We start from the raw sequence: 23,374 nt of genomic DNA, 5'->3' as shown, positions 1-23,374 counted from the left end.
GTGATACAGCATAGGCTGTAACATTGGCCCTCCTCCTCCCCCTGGCACAGCCCTCTCGACTGCACCCCCCTGGACCGGCGGTGCCCCCTCTTGGTGGGCTTCCACCCAGCTGACACCCCACAGGTTCTGCTTGGCCACCATTTCCTTCATCTTCAGGAACTGTGCCCCCTTGTGTCCCTTTTGGCCATAGTAACTACAATTCAGTCCCTCAAGTCCCACCTTGGAGAGGTCTCAGGGTGACTCCCCTTCTGAGTCCCCAATGTGGGTCTCCCTCCTGCTGTCCACAAGCTCATCTGCCAGTGCCCTTGCACTGCGCAGATCTTTGGGCTTCCAGTCCACTAGCCACATCTTAAGGTCTGGAGGGCGGATGTCACACAGCTGCTTCAACCCCACCAGGTGCTACATGTACTCTGTGGTGGTGGCCCCTGCACCCTTCCCCCACTTGGCAACCTCCTTGTAAGAGGCACCTGAGGTCTTGCGTACACCCCGGAATTGTTTCCTGTACGCCTCGGGGGTCAGTTCCAGCTTCAGCAGCAAAGCCTGTTTGAACAGGTCGTAGTCCCCCGTCTCAACACCATCCATTTGGCTGAACACCTCTATGGCCTTGGGACCCAGCAGGGAGTCCACTCGCTCTGGAAACCCAGGGCCTCTGCCCCCCGAAGGGGTTGATGCAACCCTGTTCTCTAGCCCAGAGTCTCAGCCAGCGTAAAACAGGAGGGTTTATTGACCATGGAACACAGCACAAGAAACTCTATGACCCTCAGGCCTGGCCTCCCTCATCCCAGCACATTCCCCATCTTCCCTGCATCCATTTCGGCCCTGCCTGCCTCCTCTCTCCAGCCCCAAGACCCCCTGCTTCCTAGCTGGGCATATGATACCACCAGCCCCAGGAATCGCCTCTGTCCATTGTCTTCTCTCCAGGAAAACAGGGTCACCTGGGCCTCCTCTCCCCTCTTCTGTCTTCTGGCCCCTCTGGCTGGAACCTGCTGGTCAGGTCACCGGGGTCCTCTCTCCGCAGCCCATTGTCCTCCCACTGGCCAGAACTGGCTGTGACTCCTGAGCTGGGTCTCCGGATCATCAGGTCACCAGCTGCTGGGGTGTCCCTCCTCCCAGCCATCAGCTGGAGTCCCAAGTTCCCTCTCTGGTCCTCTGTACCAACAAACTCCCTCTCCCCTCCCTCATTAAACCAGTAACACCCAGGGACACTGTGTCCCACTCCCTCTGCATGCAAACCATTGGAAAACCACGAAAATAAAAAAATTGTCTACTTTGTCACACACTTCCTCTCGCTGCACCAACAGTGGCCTCGTGTAGCCCCGGCTGCTGTCAGCAGAGGGGCAGGGCCGGGCACGGTGGATGCAGCTTCCAGCCTCGGCCAGTTCAACCCAGTATGGAGCTAACAGGTCTTCTCCCTGTGCTGGGTGAGTGACCCCCCCCCCCAATCCAGCTTCAGCTCCTGCCTCGGCCCCCCCTTCTCGTCAGCCTGCCTCCTTCAGCCCCTGCATCCTTCCCCCTTCTTCTCTGCCCCCCTACCTTGGCCCCTGTCTCCTTCCCCCTTCCCATCTGCCCTCCTCCTTCTGCCCCTGCCTCATTTCCCCCTTCTCCTCTGTCCTCCTCCTTCTGCCCCTTCCTCCTTCCCCCTTCTCATCTGCCCTCCTCCTTCTGCCCCTGCCTCGTTCCCCCTCTTCCCCTCTGCCTCCCTACCTAGGCCCCTGCCTCCTTCCCCCTCTTCCCCTCTGCCCTCCTCCTTCAGACCCTGCCTCGTTCCCCCCTTGTCCTCTGTCCTCCTCCTTCTGCCCCTGCCTCCTTCTCCCTTCCCATCTGCCCTCCTCCTTCTGCCCCTGCCTTCTTCTCCCTTCCCCTCTGCCCCCTACCTTGGCCCCTGCCTCCTTCCCCCTTCCCATCTGCCCTCCTCCTTCTGCCCCTGCCTCCTTCTCCCTTCCCCTCTGCCCTCCTCCTTCAGACCCTGCCTTGTTCCCCCCTTGTCCTCTGTCCTCCTCCTTCTGCCCCTGCCTCCTTCTCCCTTCCCATCTGCCCTCCTCCTTCTGCCCCTGCCTCCTTCTCCCTTCCCCTCTGCCCCCTACCTTGGCCCCTGCCTCCTTCCCCTTTCCCATCTGCCCTCCTCCTTCTGCCTGCCTCGTTCATTCCCTGCTCTTTGTCTCACTCTACAATTTGCTTTTTGTCCTTTTCCTCTGTCGCCCACTTTCATTCTCTCTCCATCTCTTGCTCCCACTCCCACTCCTCCCTGCTCCCCCCACCCCGGGCCATTCATTCTTGTCTCCCTCTTCCTTCTGCTCTGTTTCCGTCCCCCAAACCAGGACACACGTCGGGTGAGGGCTGTAAAATGACTCAGTTTTCTGCAGGTCTTTGTGCCTTGAGGGTGGCTGATATGATGCTGTGGCTCAACTTGACCAGATTGTGTCTGAGAAACAATAAATAAAGCCCATGCGACCGCCGCACCCCTCCTCTTTCCTGTGTCGTCCCCTCTGGGTCTGTTCTTTCTCTGCTAGTCACCCTCTGCCCCCCTCCTTTGGCCCCAGCTCATTTCCCCCTTCGGCCCCAGTATCAGGCAGGGAGCTGCAGCACAGAGCCAAAGCGTGTTGCTTGATGGGGAATTTCCTAGAGCAACAGGCCCCCTCAGGCCAGGCGCTGCCCAGACCCTGGCCGAGATCAGGGTCCCCTTGTGGCAGGTGCTGCAAGGACACAGATCAGGGCCCCCCTTGTCAATACAGAGAGTGAAACTGACAAGAATCGTGTCAGTTTCACCCAGCAGCTGCCAGGGTCTGGGGGCCCTGTCAGGTACCAGGCTCTGCCCCCATGGCTCCAGGGCCCTCCAGCTCCCAGGCAGGCAGCGGGGAGGCCTGGCCTGGCAGGGCTGCCCTGATCTGCGGGCCTTGGAGCCCAGGATCCCCTGCAGCCTGCCAGGAGCCCGGCCTGCGACCCACTGACAGGCTGTCAAACCTGAGCCGTTCCCAGGCCCAGCTCCAGTGGGACCAGAGCCCAGGTGTCCTGACGTCCAGTCCCGACCATCTGCGAACCGTCCTCCATGTCCAGCCCCGGCCCATCCCGCGACCCTCCTCCATGTCCAGCCCCGGCCCATCCCCTGACCCTCCTCCGTGTCCAGCCCTGGCCCCATCCCCCAACCCTCCTCCGTATCCCTCCCCGGCCCATCCCCCAACCCTCCTCCGTATCCCTCCCCGGCCCATCCCCCAACCCTCCTCCATGTCCAGCCCCGGCCCCATCCCGCGACCCTCCTCCATGTCCAGCCCCAGCCCATCCCCTGACCCTCCTCCGTGTCCCTCCCCGGCCCATCCCCTGACCCTCCTCCGTGTCCCTCCCCGGCCCATCCCCCGACCCTCCTCCGTGTCCAGCCCCAGCCCATCCCCTGACCCTCCTCCGTGTCCAGCCCCGGCCCCATCCCCCAACCCTCCTCCGTATCCCGCCCCGGCCCATCCCCCGACCCTCCTCCATGTCCAGCCCCAGCCCATCCCCTGACCCTCCTCCGTATCCCTCCCCGGCCCATCCCCCGACCCTCCTCCGTATCCCTCCCCGGCCCATCCCCTGACCCTTCTCCGTGTCCCGCCCCAGCCCATCCCCCGACCCTCCTCCGTATCCCTCCCCGGCCCATCCCCTGACCCTCCTCCATATCCCTCCCCGGCCCATCCCCCGACCCTCCTCCGTATCCCTCCCCGGCCCATCCCCCGACCCTCCTCCGTATCCCGCCCCGGCCCCATCCCCCGACACTCCTCCGTATCCCGCCTCGGCCCCATCCCCCGACACTCCTCCGTGTCCAGCCCCGGCCCATCCCCCGACCCTCCTCCGTGTCCAGCCCCGGCCCATCCCCCGACCCTCCTCCGTGTCCAGCCCCGGCCCATCCCCCGACCCTCCTCCGTGTCCAGCCCCAGTCCATCCCCCGACACTCCTCCGTATCCCGCCCCGGCCCATCCCTTGACCCTCCTCCATGTCCAGCCCCAGCCCATCCCCCGACCCTCCTCCGTATCCCGCCCCGGCCCATCCCCTAACACTCCTCCGTGTCCCGCCCCGGTCCCATCCACTGACCCTCCTCCGTGTCCAGCCCCAGCCCATCCCCCGACACTCCTCCGTGTCCAGCCCCGGCCCATCCCCCGACCCTCCTCCATATCCCTCCCCGGCCCATCCCCCGACCCTCCTCCGTATCCCGCCCCGGCCCCATCCCCCGACACTCCTCCGTATCCCGCCTCGGCCCCATCCCCCGACCCTCCTCCGTATCCCGCCCCGGCCCCATCCCCCGACACTCCTCCGTGTCCAGCCCCGGCCCATCCCCCGACCCTCCTCCGTGTCCAGCCCCGGCCCATCCCCCGACCCTCCTCCGTGTCCAGCCCCGGCCCATCCCCCGACCCTCCTCCGTGTCCAGCCCCAGCCCATCCCCTGACCCTCCTCCGTGTCCAGCCCCGGCCCCATCCCCCGACACTCCTCCGTGTCCAGCCCCAGCCCATCCCCCGACCCTCCTCCGTGTCCAGCCCCAGCCCATCCCCCGACCCTCCTCCGTATCCCGCCCCGGCCCATCCCCTGACACTCCTCCGTGTCCCACCCCGGCTCATCCACCAACCCTCCTCCACGTCCAGCCTCAGCCCCATCCCCCGACCCTCCTCCATGTCCAGCCCCGGCCCCAACCCCTGACCCTCCTCCGTGTCCCGCCCCGGTCCCATCCACTGACCCACCTCTGAGTCCAGCCCCAACCCATCTGCCAAACCCTCTCCGTGTCCAGCCCCAGCCCCAGCCCCGACCCTCCTCCCTGTCCAGCCCCGGCCCCATCCCCCAACACTCCTCCATATCCCTCCCCGGCCCATCCCCCGACCCTCCTCCGTGTCCAGCCCCGGCCCATCCCCCGACCCTCCTCCGTGTCCAGCCCCAGCCCATCCCCCGACACTCCTCCGTGTCCAGCCCCAGCCCATCCCCCGACCCTCCTCCGTGTCCAGCCCCAGCCCATCCCCCGACACTCCTCCGTATCCCGCCCCGGCCCATCCCCTGACCCTCCTCCATGTCCAGCCCCAGCCCATCCCCCGACCCTCCTCCGTATCCCGCCCCGGCCCATCCCCTGACACTCCTCCGTGTCCCGCCCCGGTCCCATCCACTGACCCTCCTCCGTGTCCTGCCCCGGTCCCATCCACTGACCCACCTCTGAGTCCAGCCCCAACCCATCTGCCAAACCCTCTCCGTGTCCAGCCCCAGCCCCAGCCCCGACCCTCCTCCCTGTCCAGCCCCGGCCCCATCCCCCAACACTCCTCCGTGTCCCGCCCCGGCCCATCCCCCGACCCTCCTCCGTGTCCAGCCCCAGCCCATCCCCCGACACTCCTCCGTGTCCAGCCCCAGCCCATCCCCCGACCCTTCTCCGTGTCCCGCCCCGGTCCCATCCACTGACCCACCTCTGAGTCCAGCCCCAACCCATCTGCCAAACCCTCTCCGTGTCCAGCCCCGGCCCATCCCCCAGCACTCCTCCGTGTCCCGCCCCGGCCCATCCCCCGACACTCCTCCCTGTCCAGCCCCGGCCCATCCACCAACCCTCCTCCACGTCCAGCCCCGGCCCCATCACCCGACCCTCCTCCGTGTCCCACCCCGGCCCCATCCCCCGACCCTCCTCCGTGTCCCACCCCGGCCCATCCCCCAACACTCCTCCGTCTCCCGCCCCGGCCCATCCCCCGACACTCCTCCGTGTCCCGCCCCGGCCCATCCCCTGACCCTCCTCCGTGTCCCGCCCCGGCCCCATCCCCTGACCCTCCTCCGTGTCCCACCCCGGCCCATCCACCAACCCTCCTCCATGTCCAGCCCCGGCCCCATCCCCCGACCATCCTCCGTGTCCAGCCCCGGCCCATCCACCAACCCTCCTCCATGTCCAGCCCCGGCCCCATCCCCCGACCATCCTCCGTGTCCAGCCCCATCCCCAACCCTCGATCCTCCTCCGTGTCCATCCCCAGCCCCATCCACCAACTCTTTTTCTTTCCTTCTTTCCCCTTGCTCCCTGTAACGGACCAGGATGGTCTGTAAATCCAGTATCCAGAGTCATTTGCTCCACCCCCCTTGATCCTGCCCCCCATCACCTGTCCCACCCCAGAGCCCTTACCCCCCTCTTGTCTCCTCTCTTACAGCCTGGCTGCAGATCCTCCCCCAGCTGGTGTTGTCCACGGGGACTGAGGGACCCGGTTCATCCCCTGGTCTGTGCAGGGGGGTCTGTGGGTGTCGTTTTTGGAAGCAGTGGCTGGCTGGCTAAAGGGGGGTGGAGAATGGGGCACGGGGCCTTTCCCCTCTAGGGGGCACCGGCTCCCATCTGGTCTCCCCATGGTGGCGGGGGGCTGGCTGGGGGGGGCTGTTGTCATCTCTTGTCCTCTCCCCCCACTTCCTGTGTCTCCTGACTACAGCCCCTGAGTCGGCTGCTCCCAGGCTGGGGTGGGCGGCAGGGGGCTGGGGCCTTCCCAGCAGAGCCACGTCTGGGCCGAGCAGAGTCTCCTGGGGCTGCTGGGCACAGACAGACCCTGTGGGTCTCTCCATCCCCTGGCCCGAACTTCACAGCCTCGCCACACAGGGGCCCCCTGAGTCCCCCCTCTACAGCCAAGGACGGGGCAGGGGGAGCTCGGCGGGGGGAGAAGGGCTTTTGAGGCCCTGGGTCTCCAGAGGTGCCAATCATCCCTGGGTCCCTGTGGAGACAAGCAACATGCAGACCATACTGCTTGTCTGGGGGTCACCAGGGCTGATTGAGAGAGAGGGGAAATGGGGGGAAAGAGAGGGGTGGGGTCCCAGCAGGGTTGGGGGGCAGGAGTGGGGTGTTGGGTGGAGTCCCAGGAAGGTTAGGGGCAAGGATTGGGTTATTGAGTGGGGTCCCAGGATGGTTAGGGGGTGGAGGAAGGGGAGTCTGTGTTACAGACACTCAGAATTTGGGGCTCTGACCCCATTGCTCCCCACTCTGGGGTGACTGACCCCCACTTGCACCCCAGCTGTTCCCCTGCTCTTTCGCCACCCTGCTGACAGTCCCTCCTTTCCCAGATTCCCAGCCGCCCACCCCGGTCCCGGCTCCCCCAGCCCCCAGCCTGTCTCTGAGCCCCCCTAGCCCAGTAAGGGGGCAGCAGGTCCAGCTGACGTGCTCTGCTCCAAGGGACTCCGGGGCCCTGGGGTTCGTTTTCTATGAGCAGAGGAATGGGAGCTGGGAGAGGCTGTGGTCCCAAAGCAGTGGGACCTGGAGGATCAGCACGGAGAACAGTGAACTCAGCCGGACTTTCACCTGCTCCTATTGGGTCCAGAGCAGCCCCCCAAGACAGCCCCACTCCCAGTCTCTGCCAAGTAATGCAGTGACCTTGCTCCTGACAGGTAATGGGAACCGGGGTCGAGATATCGGCTTTCCTCTTGCTGCAAAAGGAGGGTTAGGAGCCAGGACTCCTGGATTCTCTCCCCAGCTCTGGGAGGGGAGTGGGGTCTGATGGTTGGGGTGGGAGCTGGGAGCCAGGACTCCTGGGTTCTGTCCCCAGCTCTCAGAGGGAGTGGGCTCTAAGATGGGTTGGAGCATGAAAAGAGGTTGGAAGACAGGACTCCTGGGTTCTAGTCCTGACTATTCCACTGAGTTGGCAGTTGTGTGCTGTGCCTCAGTTTCCCCTTTTGTGAAACGGGGATGTAACCATTTTGACTCACCTCCCATAGGGCTCCTGAGGCTTGAATTACATCCCTGCCCTTTGAGCTCCCACACGGCGCTTTCCCCTGGATTGTCAGTGAGAGAGACGGGCGATGGGTGGGTGAAGGAAGTATCTGGCGGTGGGAGAAACGGAACCAGAAGGAAGTGGGTTGGGTGTACGTCCCAGGGGAGCGGGTGACCCTCAGGGGCGAGGGGTTGGCCGGGTACAGGTTCTACAGGCAGCCAGCGGGACTGAAAGCTGACAAGGTCCCATAGCCCTCTGGCGGCGCCCGTTCCCCGCCCCTAACCTCTGCTGCCCCCTAGTGCCGTTATACAGTACAGCCGCCCCCACCCTCTGCTGCCCCCTAGTTCCATTATACAGTACAGCCGCCCCACCCTCTGCTGCCCCCTAGTGCCCATTATACAGTACAGCCGCCCTTCCCCGCCCCCACCCTCTGCTGCCTCCATTCTCCATTATACAGAACAGCTGCCCCTTCCCCACCTCCCACCCTCTGCTACCCCCTAGTGCCCATTATACAGTATAGCCGCCCCTTCCCCGCCCTCATCCTCTGCTGCCCCCTAGTGCCCATTATACAGTACAGCCGCCCCTTCCCCACCCCACCCTCTGCTGCCCCCTAGTGCCCATTATACAGTACAGCCACCCCTTCCCCGCCCCCACCCTCTGCTGCCCCCTAGTGCCCATTATACAGTATAGCCGCCCCTTTCCCACCTCCACCCTCTGCTGCCCCCTAGTGCCCATTATACAGTACAGCCGCCCCTTCCCAACCTCCACCCTCTGCTGCCCCCTAGTGCCCATTATACAGTACCACCGCCCCTTTCCCACCTCCACCCTCTGCTGCCCCCTAGTGCCCATTATACAGTATACATTATACATCTGCTACCCCTGGGGGAGACCCTGGAACCAAGACACAGCATGTGTTAGAGGGGGCAACAGAACCACACGGGGTTCCAAGGGTGCAGTACCTGAGCCTGACACCAGGTGGCAGCATTTCACCACAGGTGGTACCAAGAGCATCTGGCAAGCAAAAAATCCCACCTTAAAGGGGAGGGCCCAGATTGTTCCCTGCCCCAGCTGGGGTCTAGAGCAGTTAGTGGGTCCCCAGACGCTGCCCCCTCCCTTGTTCCTGGCTGTTAACTCATCCCCTCCTTTTACCAGCCTGGTCTCTGCCTATCCCCCTGGTGGCTGGGTGCAGTGGGGCTGCCACGGCTCTGGCTCTGCTGCTGCTGCTCATCTGCCTCTGCAGGAAGAAGATGGCAGGTGCGTGAAGTGTAGGATGGGGAATGAGACCAGGCGTCCGGGACGGCAGCAGAGGGCATTCACCCCTAGGGGGCACCGCAGCTCTCAGTGCCTGTGGGGAATGGGACCCAGGCATCCGGGACGGCAGCAGAGGGCATTCACCCCTAGGGGGCACCGCAGCTCTCAGTGCCTGTGGGGAATGGGACCCAGGCATCCGGGACGACAGCACAGGGCATTCACTCCTAGGGGGCACTGCAGCTCTCAGTGCCTGTGGGGAATGGGACCCAGGCATCCGGGACGACAGCACAGGGCATTCACTCCTAGGGGGCACTGCAGCTCTCAGTGCCTGTGGGGAATGGGACCCAGGCATCCAGGACGACAGCACAGGGCATTCACCCTTAGGGGGCACCGCAGCTCTCAGTGCCTGTGGGGAATGGGACCCAGGCATCCAGGACGACAGCACAGGGCATTCACTCCTAGGGGGCACAGCAGCTCTCAGTGCCTGTGGGGAATGGGATCTAGGCATGAGAGACAGGAGTGTTCTCACCTTGGGGCACCTTCAGTGCTCTCAGCCCGCACAAGGAGTGACATGTGATAGCAAGAGCCAGTTGCAAAGGACAATGGGTAACTGGCTACAGCAGGACCACCATGCAAGGGAACATGGGTAGTTGGGTACCACAGGACTCTGGTGCAAAGGACTGTGGGTAACTTGGCACAGCAGAGTCCTATACAGAGGATTGTGAGTGATTTGCCTCTGGGGGGAGGGAATACCAGGAATGGGCTGAGACCCAGCCAACTTCAGGTAGGGGACAGGACGGGGGATGGGACCCAGGCATCCAAGAACCAGCACAGTCACCTCACCCCTGGGGGAGCCGTTCAGGTCCCAGACCCAGGGCTGGACAAAATGGGATGGGGATGGATCCCAGGCGTCCAGGATGGCAGGGTGCTCCCCCTCAGGGAGCACTGCAGCAGGGAAGAGATGGGTATGAGAGACTCTGTGGAATCTCACTTTAAATCAATCTCTTTCCCTTTCTTCCCCAGCTAGCTGCCAGCTCTCCATGTAAGTTCTTCCGGGTCCTCTGGGTCCTCAGGGCCCTCCGTGGGGCCGGGAGCCATTTGTCCCTGGGAGGGCAAATCTGTTCCAATGGGTCCTTCAGTCCCCAGGGGATAGAACCCAGGAGTCCTGGCTCTCGACCGCCCCCCCCCCCATCATCCCCACAGGTCAAAATTCTGATTCCCACCAATTCTCTTTTCCTGCACCTCGCAACCCCCTGGTGGTCAAATTGGGAATTGCAGACACAACTCTCTGGACCCAGCTAATCCCAGCAGTCCCACCGTGCCATGCTGAGCCACACACACACACGCACGCGCACATACACACACACACACTCACTCACTCTCTCTCTCTCCCTCCCTTCGAGGTCCAACTGGAAGAGAGGGGAGTTGTGCCGGTCATGGATAGCGAGACGGTATGTAAGGGGACAGGGTCTGGTCTTCCTGGCCCCACTCCCCCAGGGGACTGGCTCTAGGGTCACCCCCCCCCCAGTCTGGCTCACTCACACCATCTAGTGGTGACACCAACACATAGCAGGTCACACAGCCTGGATGGGGGCTGGTCACTGAGCTCAAGTGATGGGGGCTCCAGTCCATGGATCCAAGTGGCCAGGGGAGTCAATCTATAGGGATAATATGGCCCATAGACAATAAAGGGGGGTGATTTCTGTATCTGTGATGCCATGAATGATATGGGGGGGCTGGGGCCCATGTGGGGCACTGGATGGCTACATGCACCCAGGGGCTGGTCTCAGTGGGGAACACCATGGGAGCAGGGATCGTTTGGAGGTTGGGGGAGACCAGGATGGATCTCAGGGGAAGATGTGGGGCAGGGAGACCAGGCTGGGGCAGAAGGGGGGGTCAAATAGTGCACAGGACAGGAGGGAGGTTGGGGGAAATCAGGATTGAGGGTAAGAAAAAGAGAACGAAGGAGGGAAAGGAGGGAACTGGAGTGTGACCGAAGGGAACGAGTGAAGGGAATGGGGCAAAGACAGGAGAAATTGGTGGAGGAAATGGAATAAATAGAGAGAAAAAGGAGGAGAGGAGGAAAATGTGGAGGGAGGAAGGAGAGAGAATGAAGGAGATGGAAGAGGACAAAGAGAATGAATGGCTAGGAAAGGAGGAGAGAAGAGAAAGTGGTGATCCAGAATCCTTTGCAACAGCGTGGGGCATTGGGGGTCATATGGGCTGAGGACAGGGGCCCCTAGCAGTCTCCCATCCCACCACTGAACCTCTGCTTCTGCCTTCGCAGGTCGGCCGAGATCTCCGAGCTAAATATGTGTGAGTAACGACTGCTCTGCTCCCACTAGGGTCCGCCCTCCCACCTCCAGGACACCGCTGGCCTCTCCTTTAAGAGGGGGATTTCTAGCTGCCATACTCTGGCTTCAGTGGGTTACCATGTTGCCTTTCAATTTGTGGGTTTCTCCCCACACAGGCTCAGCGCACAATATTCTACATTGCTCTAAAATGGATCCCCGTTCAAAGGCCTTGCACTGAGCACAGCCATCCTGAGACCTTCGCTTTTGGCCGAGGCCCCAAGGTCCACAGGACCAAGCGCCCTCCTGTTTAATGGCTGTTTCCCCTTCTCTTCACAGGTGGTGTCGCAGCAGAGACACAGTAAGTTGCCTCAGTTCCAGAGGCCAATATTCCCTCACCCCTCAGGGACTGTCTCTGTCTCCCTCTTGGGGCTGTCTATGCCCGCCCACCCCAACAGACTGGCCCATCCCATAAGAACCTCGTTATTGGTGAGGGGCAAGGGGAACAGCCACCCCAGCCCGGCATCTGATTCGAGTAAATTTCCTAGGTCCCCAACTTCTAACCTATGGTCACGTAATCTGCGGTGCAACACTGCCACCTAGTGTTATGGGGCATCTTCTTCCCAGGCCAAGCTGGTAGGAACTGCGCTGAGAGTGACTAGGCTTGGCAGAATTCAGTTTTCATTTTTCTGTAATTTAAATGGATATCATCTCAATGGTTATTTTTAAGCGTTTTCCCCTCAATTTTTCCTCTTCAACTTGTAACAGCTGCAGGAAATTCTGAGCGGGACTTAGACTCTCATTATTTAAGGACAGGAGACCAGGGGCGGCTCTAGACATTTCGCCGCCCCAAGCATGGCGGCGTGCCGCAGGGGGCACTCTGCTGGACATCAGTCCTGTGGCTCCGGTGGACCTCCCGCAGGCGTGCCTTTGGAGGGTCTGCTGGTCCCGCGGCTTCGGTGGAAGGCTGCCGGCAGAGCGCCCCCCCCGCGGCATGCCGCCCCAAGCACACGCTTGACGTGCTGAGGCCTGGAGCCGCCCCTGCAGGAGACACTGAGATTCAAAAAGATCAGAGCTTGCTAGCCGCTAAAACAAATTGCCAATGTCCCATGCCAAAATAGGCAAAGTAAATATCCTTAAAGCAAACTAATCAATTCTCAGGCAGCATTTTTCTTACTTTGCTGATTTGTAAATTTTGATCATCATCAATGGAAATATTTTTTAAATCCATTTGTGTGTGTACAGCAAAGTTGACCTTTGCCAATGTTTACCAAGGAAGATCTAATGCTCCTAAACCTACAAATGAAAGAGAGAACGTGGAATGAATGAATGAGTTTGAGAGGAGATGAATGAGAGAGAGGATGAATGAGAGACAGAACGAAAGAACGAGACTAAATGAGCACATGAATCAATGAAGGAAGGAAGTAGACGAGATGATTGGCAGACAGAGAAGGAAGGGGTGTGTGAAAGAGGGAAACAAAGAACCGAAAAGTGATTAAGAGAAAGAAAGAATGAAGGAAAGAAAGAAAGAAAAAAGATGATTGAGAGGGAGAGAGAGAGACTGATGGAAAGAAGGAAGGAGAAAATGAATGAGTTTGCAAAGAGATGGATTAGAAAGATGAATGAATCAATGGGAATGGATGACCGCAAAAAACAAAAACTATAATAACCTTGACCCAACCACCGCACCCACCTACTCTCTCCCCAGTGCCATTCCCCTGATGACCCTGCATCTTCCTGCTCTGGGATCAGAACCCCAGCCCTGCTCCGCAGACCCTGGGCCACCACTGATGTTTGGTTCTCTCTCTTTCAGACCCGTGTATGTCAACATACCCTTCAGGGCCAGCACAGGTGAGTAACACTCCCAGGTGCCCCCACAGTTGACACGTACCTCACTGGTGGGGGACATGAGGTCTGGAACTCTGGGGCAGGGTCCATAGGCACCGACTCCAGTGCCTGGAGCACCCATGGGGAAAAACTGGTGGTTATGCTTAGCACCCACCAGCAGTTTCCCACCCCACCCCACCACCCCCCGCCCCAGCTCACCTCTGCCTCCACTCTGACTCCGCCTTGTCCCCTGAGCATGCTGCGTGCCTGCTTTTTCCCCCTAGCTCCCAGTGCTTCTGCCATGAAAGAAGCGTTTCGCACACCTGGGAGAGAGCGGGGAGGACAGGGAATGTGGTGCGCTCGGGGAAGAGGCAGGGCTGGGGTGGGAATTTGGGGAAGGCATCCAATAGGGGCAGGGAGGGAGCGGAGTTGGGGCAGGCACTTTGGGGAAGGGGTTGGAATGGGGGCGGAGTGGGGGTGGGGCCAGGGAGACGTGAGCACACACTGGTGCCGGGGAAAGTTGGCGCCTATGGTGGGGTCTCTGGGGCACTTACCCTTTAAGATGGGAATTTCTGACTGCCCCACTCTGGCTCCCTTGTGGGTAACTCTAATCCGAGGTTACCACCTAGCGGTTAAAGATGGGAACCACAGCACAGATAGGCTCCTCTGGGAGACCAGGCTGCACGGCAAGGGGAGACGATCTGTTGTGTGATTAGCTCTGCAGCAATGGAGCCATGATGGGCAGGCCCAGCTGGTGACCCACAACCAGCCAGCACAGCTCAACAACCCTGGAGGGAAGCCCGGAGTGGGTCAAAACCCCCAGGAAAGGGTCAAGAGAGAAGAGGCTGCAGATGCCACAGAAGGGCACAACTCCTCAGTAAGATCCGGAGAGTACACCTCCTCCTCCCCCACCCCACAAGCCCCACATCCTGATCCCTGCAGCACAGCAACCCCAGCGCTGTCCTGGGGCATTGGAGTCAGCAATGACTGCATGGGGAGAGCTTCCCCTATTGCACCTCCACCCTGCTCCTTGCAACACAGCTCCACCGGTCACTGCATAGGGGTAGGCAGAGACTCCATGGGGAGAGCCCCCCCTTCTGAGCCTCCCATCCTATTCCCCACAGCACAGTGCCCCCTACTGCCACACTGAGGCATTGGGGTCAGCACAGACTGCACAGGGCGAGATCCCCTACTACAATCCCCCATCCCATGGCCTGCAGCAGAGCACCCACTAGTGTCCCACTGGGGGATTGTAGTCTGCACTGAGCAGAGAGTGTCCCCTCCTGATCCTCCCACCCTGCTCCCTGCAGCACAGCTCCCGCCCCACCCCAGCTGACATGAGGCCCTGTCTTTTCTGTCCTAGGTGAGCAATCCTGTCTATTCCATGGTGACGCCCTCTAGTGCCGTGGCCCAGCAGAGAGGAGGAAAGTACATCTCAGAGGCTGTGGTGTACAGCGAAATCCCGTACTGATCACGGTCTCTGCCACCACCCCATCCCCATCGCACCCCATGCTGAGAACATCTCACATAATGCCCCATCCCCCAACCTTCCCTTCCCTGCAAACCCTGCTAACGGCCACAAACATCTTTTTGCTGTTTGAATGCGAGGGAGTAGTGGGGGGCTGGCAGCCAGGACCCCTGGGTCCTATCCCAGCTCTGGGAGGGGAGTGGGGTTAGTGGGTTCGAGCAGAGGATGGGGGCTGGGAGCCAGGCTCTGTGAAGGGAGTAGGTTAGAGCAGGGAGAGCGGTAATTCCTAACGCTTGGGTTAGTTTCAGCACATGGGTTAGAGGAGGGAGTTTGGGTTTTAATCTGTTAAAGAGAAGCGTTTGCAGAACTATGGGTACGTCCACACTACAGCTTAAAATCGATATTAGTAAAATCAATTTTATAAAACAGGGTTTATAAAATCGATTTTACGCATCCACACTAGGGCACATTACGTCAGTCCCAGGCGTCCATCAATTTCAGGAGCGTTGCACTGTGGGTACCTATCCCATAGTTCCTGCAGTGTTCCCTGACCCTTGGAATTATGGGTTACTACCCCAGTGCCTGATGGGGCAAAAATCACTGTCGTGGGTGGTTCTGGGTACAGCCTCACCCCCACCCTTCCTGAAAGCAGCAGACAGCCATTTCGCGCGTTTTTTACTGGGTGAAGTGAGCAAACGCCATTTTACAGCAAGCATGGACCCTGGTCTGATCAGTACCTTGATCGTGGACGTTGTAAACAGTTCACGCATTCTCATGCTGTCTATGCTGAACCATAAATAGCAAATGCAGGAGAGGAGGCTGCAGGTACGGCAGTGCGGCGACGAGAGTGATGAGGACCTGGAGTCTCAGTTCTCCGAAACCGCGGGCCCCTGCGCTTTGGAGCTCCTGATGGTAATGGGGGAGGTTCTACCCATTGCTCGCCGATTTTGGGCCCGGGAAACAAGCACAGACTGGTGGTACCGCATATTTTTGCAGGTGTGGGACGATTTGCAGTGGCTGCGGAACTTTCGCATGCGTAAGAGCACTTTCTTTGAACTTTGTGACTTGCTTTCCCCTGTCCTGAAACGCCATAATACCAGGATGAGAGCAGCCCTCACAGTGGAGAAGCGAGTGGCAATAGCCTCTGGAAGCTTGCAACGCCAGACAGCTACCGGTCAGTCGGGAATCAATTTGGAGTGGGCAAATCTACTGTGGGGGCTGCTGTGCAGCAAGTAGCCAAAGCAATCATTAAGCTGCTGCTATGAAAGGTTGTGACTCTGGGAAACGTGCAGGTCATAGTGGATGGCTTTGCTGCAATGGGATTCCCTAACTGTGGGGGGGCCATAGATGGAACCCATATCCCTATCTTGGCACCGGAGCACCAGGGAACCCAGTACATAAACCGCAAGGGGTACTTTTCAATAGTGCTGCAAGCACTGGTGGATCACAAGGGACGTTTCACCAACATCCACGTGGGATGGCCAGGAAGGGTTCATGACGCTCGTGTCTTCAGAAGCACTACTCTGTTTAAACAGCTGCAGCAAGGGACTTACTTCCCAGACCAGAAAATTACAGTTGGGGATGTTGAAATGCCTGTAGTTCTCCTGGGGGACCCAGCCTACCCCTTGATGCCATGGCTCATGAAGCCATACACAGGCAGCCTGGACAGCGGTCAGGAGCTGTTTAACTACAGGCTGAGCAAGTGCAGAATGGTGGTAGAATGTGCATTTGGGCATCTCAAAGCTCGCTGGAGAAGTTTACTTACTCGCTCAGACCTCAGCCAGACCAATGTCCCCTTTGTTATTGCTGCTTGCTGTGTGCTCCACAATCTCTGTGAGAGTAAGGGGGAGACCTTTATGGCGGGGTGGGAGGCTGAGGCAAATCACCTGGCCGCTGATTACGCGCAGCCAGACACCAGGGCAATTAGAACATCACACCAGGAAGCGGTGCGCATCAGAGAAGCCTTGAAAACGAGTTTCATCATGGGCCAGGGTACGGTGTGACTGCTGTGTTTCTTTCCCCTTCCTGAACCTCCCCCCCCCCCGTATTGACTCCTGCTGCAAGCAACCTACCCTGCACCCTTCCCTAACAGCTTGCTTATGGAAATAAAGTTACTATCTTTTAAAAACCTTGTATTCTTTATTAAAAGTCAGTCCCTGTAAGCAACCCACCCTCCCTCTTGCTTTAAAAAGCATGTAATTAAAAATACACCAGTAGGTGTTTTGGAGGAGGATGGGAGGGAGGGAAGAAAAAGGCAATTAAGGAAGCCTTGAAAATGAGTTTCATCATGGGCCAGGGTACGGTGTGACTGCTGTGTTTCTTTCCCCTTCATGAACATTCCCCCCCCCCATGTATTGACTCCTGCTGCAAGCAAGCTACCCTCCACCCTTCCATAACAGCTTGCTTATGGAAATAAAGTCATTCCCTCTAACCAACCCACCCTCCCACTGTCTTTGAATAGCATGTCATTATAAGAAGAGTAAGAGAAATAAAAAGGTACCCTGAGAGTGGTTTGGGAGGAGTATAGGAGGGAAGAAAAAGGCCATTAAGGGCATTTCAATGTAATGACAGCCTTTTGGTTGGACTGTCCACGGGGGTGGAGTGGGCAGGTGCAGAAAGCCTTCCCCCACGCGTTCTTACACGTCTGGGTGTGGAAGATGTGGGACATGGTGAGCACTGAGGGAGATTAAACATGGGCTGAAGTGGCACTCTGTGACCCCGCAGCTCTTCCACCAGACTTCGGAGGATGTCAGTTTGGTCGCGCAGCAGCTCCAGCGTTGCATCCCGCCACCGCTGATCTTCCTGCCGCCACATCTCATCTCGAGCGTCCCTCCTGTCCTCACGTTGGTCCCTCCTGTCCTCACGTTCACTGGCAGCGTCCCTGTACTTTGCGACCACGTCTTTCCACTCCCCCAGATGAGCTCTTTCACTGCGGGTTACTGCCATTATTTCTGTGAACATCTCCTCCCGTGTCCTCTTCTTCCTTATTCTCCTTATCTGACCTATCCGTCGGACTGGAGTAGGGAGGCTTGAAAAATGTGCAGCTGCATGAGTGGGGGAAAAGAGTGATAGAAGGATCATAAGAGATACATTTCACAGAACAATGGTTATACTCTTTCACAGTGAACTATGCTATTCACCGTACGTAGCACGTCACTTCACTACAAGGTCGCCTTTGGATTCTTTTAGTATTTAGTGCTTGCGGCTGTGGTGTCAGAGATCAACACAGACGCAGGTCTGGGGATTACAAATCAGCTTGCAGGCGGACATGGTAAGGCATACATCTAATGGCAGTTAACCGTACAACCTCTTCCTTTCCCCCGTACCCGTGGCTATTACCAGGTAACATTCATGCTTGGCAGCCAAACTGCTAAAAAGCACATCTTTTGCTTCTTTTCTTATGCCATCAGAAAGGTTAAGCACTAGAGGAAAATTGTGAATGGTTTTCCCCCCCATTCTGCATGTCTGCTGTAATGGCAGGTCACTGAAACCTTACCACCTCCCCCTTCCCCCCTCTATCCCTTGGCAATTAGCAGCAAAAATTCCTGCTGCCCAAATGCTAAAAAGGTCAGCGCCATTAGAGACACCTCCCCATAGGAATGGGCTGCTTTTTACCTTCCCCCCGCATGGCTAACTGCAAGGGAAGGATTTTTTTAAAGGCGCAGGAAAGCAGCAACGAAGGAATGATCATCTCTGTTCCCTTAATAAACTACGTTACTTTTTACTAGGTGACCATGAACGATATCACTCTCCTGAGGATTACAGACAAAGAAATTATGCTTCTTGAATGCCAGCAATCCCCGGGACCATACGCAGCTAGGCTTTGTCATGCAATGATACCCGACTACGTGCTCCAGGTATGGCGTGGTAAAGTTTCGTACCATGGTGGACGGAATAAGGCTGCCCTGCCCAGAAACCTTCTGAAAAGGCTTTTGGGGTACCTACAGGAGTGCTTCATAGAGATGTCCCTGGAGGATTTCCGCTCCATCCCCAGACATGTTAACAGACTTTTCCAGTAACTTTAATGCCAGCTAATGCATGCAAGCCCTCGTGGCAAATCAATCATTAAAAAACGCTTGCTTTTAAACTATGTTTTTTATTTAAAAAAGTACACTCACCAGAGGTCGCTTCCATGGCTTCATTGTCTGGGCTAGTGACTTGGGAGGGCTGGGAGGGTAATTCTGTCTGGGTGAGAAAAAGCTCCTGGCTGTTGGGGAGAATGGAGTGCTGTGTGGTCTCTGCCATCTCGTCCTCCTCTTCCTCCTCCTCATCTTCCCCGTCCGCAGAATCATCAGCAATGGCTGAGATTACTACCCCCACCTCTGAATCCACAGACAAGGGGGGGGCTTGTCGTGGCGCAGCCACCTAAAATTGCATGCAGCTCCGCATAGAAGCGGCATGTTTTTGGCCCAGATCCGGATCTGCCATTTGCTGCTTTGGTTTTCTGGCACGCTTGTCTGAGCTCCTTCACTTTAACTCTGCACTGCACCGAGTCCCTGCTATGGCCTCTCTGCCTCATGGCATTAGAAATTTTTTCAAAAGTTTTCTCATTTCGTCTACTGGAACGCAGTTCTGATAGCACAGAATCTTCTCCCCATACAGCGATCAGATCCAATAACTCCTTTGCGTTCCACGCTGGAGCTCTTTTCCTATTCTCAGGAGACTGCATTGTTACCTGTGCTGCTGAGAGCTCCACGCTGGCCAAACAGGAAATGCAATTCAAAAGTTCCCGGGGCTTTTCCTGTGTACCTGGCCAGTGCAGTAGAGTTCCTTTACCTGTCCAGAGCGGCCACTGGTGCACTGTGGGATACCTCCCGGAGACGATTAACTTCGATTTCCGTCCACACTAGCCCTAAATCGATTTTGTAAAATCGATTTTAGGGTTACTCCTTTCGTTTAGCTGGAGTACAGAAATCGATTTTAAGACCCCTTAAAATCGATTTTAAGTGCCTTGTAGTGTGGACGGGTACAGCGTTAAATTGTTTTAACGCTGTTTAAATCGATTTAATGCTGTAGTGTGGACCTGGCCTATGTGTAAGCAGTGTCAGGATAAGCTCTACACTGACATCTGGTGGAACGAATTTCAGAGAGTGTATTTGCATAGGCACGCCTACCCTATCCCAGACTGCCGAGCTGTGGGACTGCTTGGTGACAAATGACTCACCCTCAGTTGCGTGGTACTTGCTAGACAAGGGACATGGGTTCCAAAACCCAGAGAATTGAGAGAGGCTGGGGACAGGTATCTGTGTCTGGTGGTGCAGCCTCCTTGTGGAGCCAGAAGCACCAGTTCCACCCCCTCCTCTCTCCACTGTGGAATGTCAGAGTTGATTTTTTTTTATTCCTTTAAGAATCTAAATACAGGTGACTGAGCTGAACTCACTTTGGGCTAATGGTGCACTAGCACTGGGGCTCCCCTACTATGAGCTGGAATCACTGAGCTGAGAGCACTGAATACTGTGCTAACTAGTGGGGAGTCCAAAGCTATACTGTGGAACAGAGCCGCTGGCGGAGTGGAGCAGTTTGTGGGGACGGCTGGAGAGGATCACAGGACAGCTGGTGGAGCACAGCGGCTGGCAGAGCGGAGTAGCTGTGAGACGGCCCACAGAGTGAGCGGAGCTGAGCAGTTTGCAGGGACAACTGGAGCAGCCCACAGGGCAGCTGGTGGAGCGGAACAGTTTGTGAGGACGGCTGGAGGAGCAGAGTGGAGCGGCTGGTAAAGCGGAGCAGTTCGTGGAGAAGGCGGAAGCAGAACCCACGGAGAGGCAGGGCAGTTGGCCCCGGACCACATAAGGTGCCCCTTTCTACCCAGGCTGGGGGGAAGGACCTCTGCAGATGGACTCTCAAACTTTGGGGCTGCACTGACCCAGGACAGAGACTTTTGGATTGTGGGACTTTTGGGACTGTGGGTGATTTGGGGGTTGCTGGACTCAAGAGCCCAGGAAAGAGGACACAGCCCAATTTCCTGGGGTGGGTCTTTGCTCGCGGTTTGGTCTATGAACTCTAGTTGAGGTGTTTTCCCAATTTAGTGCTTGTTGTTTATCTCATGTACCTTTTCTGCTACACCGAGACTCTGTGCTTGCGAGAGGGGAAGCATTGCCTCTTTGAGGCGCCTAGGGGTGTGTGTAAGATTTTCCCAGGTCACTGGGTGGGGGCTCGAGCTGGTTTAGCATTGGGTTATTGAAACGGAACCTCTGGATACTGAACCCGGCCCTTGTTGCTGCCAACTCAGAGGGGCAGAAGGGTTACATATGTGAAATAGTCCAGAGGGGCCCCTACCCCTACATTTGTTCCAATGCACATTGCACCCTTTTGTTGTGGGAAACCTTCTCTTACAATGGCATCCCCTGGATATTACTCCTGTTCCTTCGCTGTGGAGTTCTGGGTCGGTGTTTGCAAAAATCCTTTAAACAAAATGAAATCAAGTTGGTTTTCATTAAGGGGTTTGATAGGGCAGTGGCCTTGACACACACACAGATCTCTTCCCCTCCAGTAGGGGGCAGAAGGGAGGGACACACACACACACACACACACACACCTGGAGGACAGCCTGCGAGCAAGAGATCTATGCAACATCCCCAGCATCAGAAGATCATCCAATACTTGAATATGTTAATCGAGCCACTGAAATGCAGCCAGCTCTGGGGTGAGGACTGACCGCTCTTTACACAGTTAGCGCCAGCCCTCCAAAGGGATCTTCACCCAGGGCTGAAATGCAGCCACTTCCGGGGGATGGTTTAACAGCAGTTTAGCAGCATCAGGGCAAACACTGCAGAAGTGGATCTCGCCCCCAGCACAACAATGCAGCCACTTCTAGGGTGGAAGGTGGCAGCTCTTGAAGAGCTGCCTGGCAGAGCTGGTCAGGAGATGGGGGCCTGGAGAAACCTGGGTCCAACTGAGGCCATGTCTACACTACAGCATAAAATCGAAATTATTAAAACCGGTTTTATAAAACTGGTTTTATAAAATCGATTTTACGCGTCCACACTAGAGCACATTAATTCGGTGGTGTGCGTCCATGGTCCTAGGCTACCATCGATTTCCAGAGCGGTGCACTCTGGGTAGCTCAGTAAAAGAATGAGACCAATAACTTCGATTTCCTTCCACACTAACCCTAAATCGATATAGTAATATCGATTTTAGGGTTACTCCTCTCGTTGGGGAGGAGTACAGAAATCGATTTTAAGAGCCCTTAAAATCGATTTAAAGTGCCTTGTAGTGTGGACGGGTCCAGCGTTAAATCGATTTAACGCTGTTTAAATCGATTTAACGCTGTAGTGTGGACCAGGCCTGAGGCTTCAATTTGAAGGAGGCAAAACAAGTCATGAAAATGCCAAGGGATCTGGGATGACCACAAGTGGTGAACAAGAGTATTTCATTTTAAACCAGACAGCACAGCGCCCCCTAGTGCCATACTGGGGAATTGGGGTCACCATTGACTGCAGCGTGTGAGCACCCACTCCTGAGCCCCTGCCCTGCTCCCTACAGCACAGCGCCCCCTAGTGCCACACTGGGGAATTGGGGTCACCATTGACTGCAGCGTGTGAGCACCGACTCCTGAGCCCCTGCCCTGCTCCCTACAGCACAGCGCCTCCTAGAGCCACACTCAGGGACTGAGGTCAGTACTGACTCTGAAGGGACAGCGCCCCCTACAGTCTCCCCTGCCCTGCTCCCAGCGATGCTTTAGAGATCCTCCTCTGAGCACTGAGGTCACCCATGTGTCTCTCCCATACGAGGTGAGATTGGCCCACAGCACGGGAGGCTACACCAGTCTGCATTGCTCCTGGCCTGAATGGGGTCCGCAGGAGGGTCATAGGCCAAGCAGGGGAGTCTGGACTCAGATCTGATGCATTCCCCAGATCACCAGCTCAGACACTCTCTGAGTTTCCTTGATTGCTCACAGCAGAGAACGCATCCACTTTCTTATAATTGAATTTCTCCTATTGTGTTGCCTGGAAGTGGCTTCTCCAGTGGCCAAAAAAGAAAGATGCTGTGACACGGGACTCCTTGGATCGATTCCCCACCTCCTCTGAGTTGTGTGCCTCAGTTTCCCCATTTATAAATTGAGGGTCATGCTTCTGCTGCATGGAGATTTTCACATTGCAACTGCGCTGAGATGCTCAGATCAAAGATGTGGCTGGGAGACCAAAAGATTAAATCTCAGCATCTGTCACCCTGTTCACCCTGTGGAGGCAGTATTTCACTTCAGGTCCTCGAGGCATGGCTGCAAGGTGGTAATGGTGCAGCACGGGGGCGGGTGGGTCGATTACTCATCTCTGCAACCACAACAGTGCCAGCTGTTTCTCTGCGGCTGCGAGGCTCCCTGCGTTGGCTGGCTCCCCGGGCTGTTGCGCCCTGCAGTTTCCAAGGGCAGGGCGGTGGCTGGGTTGCTATTGGCAAAGCAGGGTCCTTTGGACACACCGAGATCCTCCTACAGTGTTCAAATAGGCTGACAGAACATTTGCTCCAAGCCACCTCTCCCTATAGTCTCTTCCCCACGGCTCAACACCTGCCCCTTCTCCCCAGCCCTCTCACTCCCTTTAGCTGATCCCCACCTTGCTAAACCCACCATCACCCCCAAAAATAGCCATGCCGTCAGCTGCCAGCCCATTGATCTCTCCGCTCGGGGTGTCATACCCCTTTCCCTGGCCTGTGGCCGCCTGCTGTATTTCAATCCATGGCAAGTCATTAGGCCCGGCTGAAACAGACATAGTGGGCCAGGTGATACCAGTTATTGGACAAGCTGCTGTTGGTGAGACACAGGCTTTCGAGCCACAGGGAGGTCGTCAGGTCACTGAAGAAACTTTCATCTGGGTTAGTGTAACGAGGACAGCACCCACCTCTCGCGAGCGCCCCCACTGGTTGGGTGGGTCCGTGAT

The 23,374-nt window shown here is 57.5% G+C and overlaps 1 protein-coding gene across 3 annotated transcripts in view; it reads left to right on the top strand.

Annotated features, from left to right (window-relative positions):
* Positions 1 to 23,374, top strand: part of LOC127031958 (Fc receptor-like protein 5) — a 114,537-nt gene that overhangs the window by 797 nt on the left and 90,366 nt on the right. For 2 of the 3 annotated variants that reach the window (XM_050919028.1, XM_050919025.1), the window contains exon 1: positions 429 to 1,421. In XM_050919028.1, coding sequence (XP_050774985.1) covers positions 1,391 to 1,421 — 31 coding nt within the window. In that variant the 5' untranslated portion in view covers positions 429 to 1,390. Of the gene's footprint in view, positions 1 to 428; positions 1,422 to 23,374 lie in introns of those variants that run through there. The other variant, XM_050919027.1, reaches the window with a different exon arrangement.

This window comes from Gopherus flavomarginatus, chromosome 11 (genome assembly GCF_025201925.1).
Source record: "Gopherus flavomarginatus isolate rGopFla2 chromosome 11, rGopFla2.mat.asm, whole genome shotgun sequence".
NCBI classification, from domain to species: Eukaryota; Metazoa; Chordata; order Testudines; family Testudinidae; genus Gopherus; species Gopherus flavomarginatus.
Note: the sequence above shows the minus strand (reverse complement) of the source record. Positions and strands in the feature narration are given on the sequence as shown.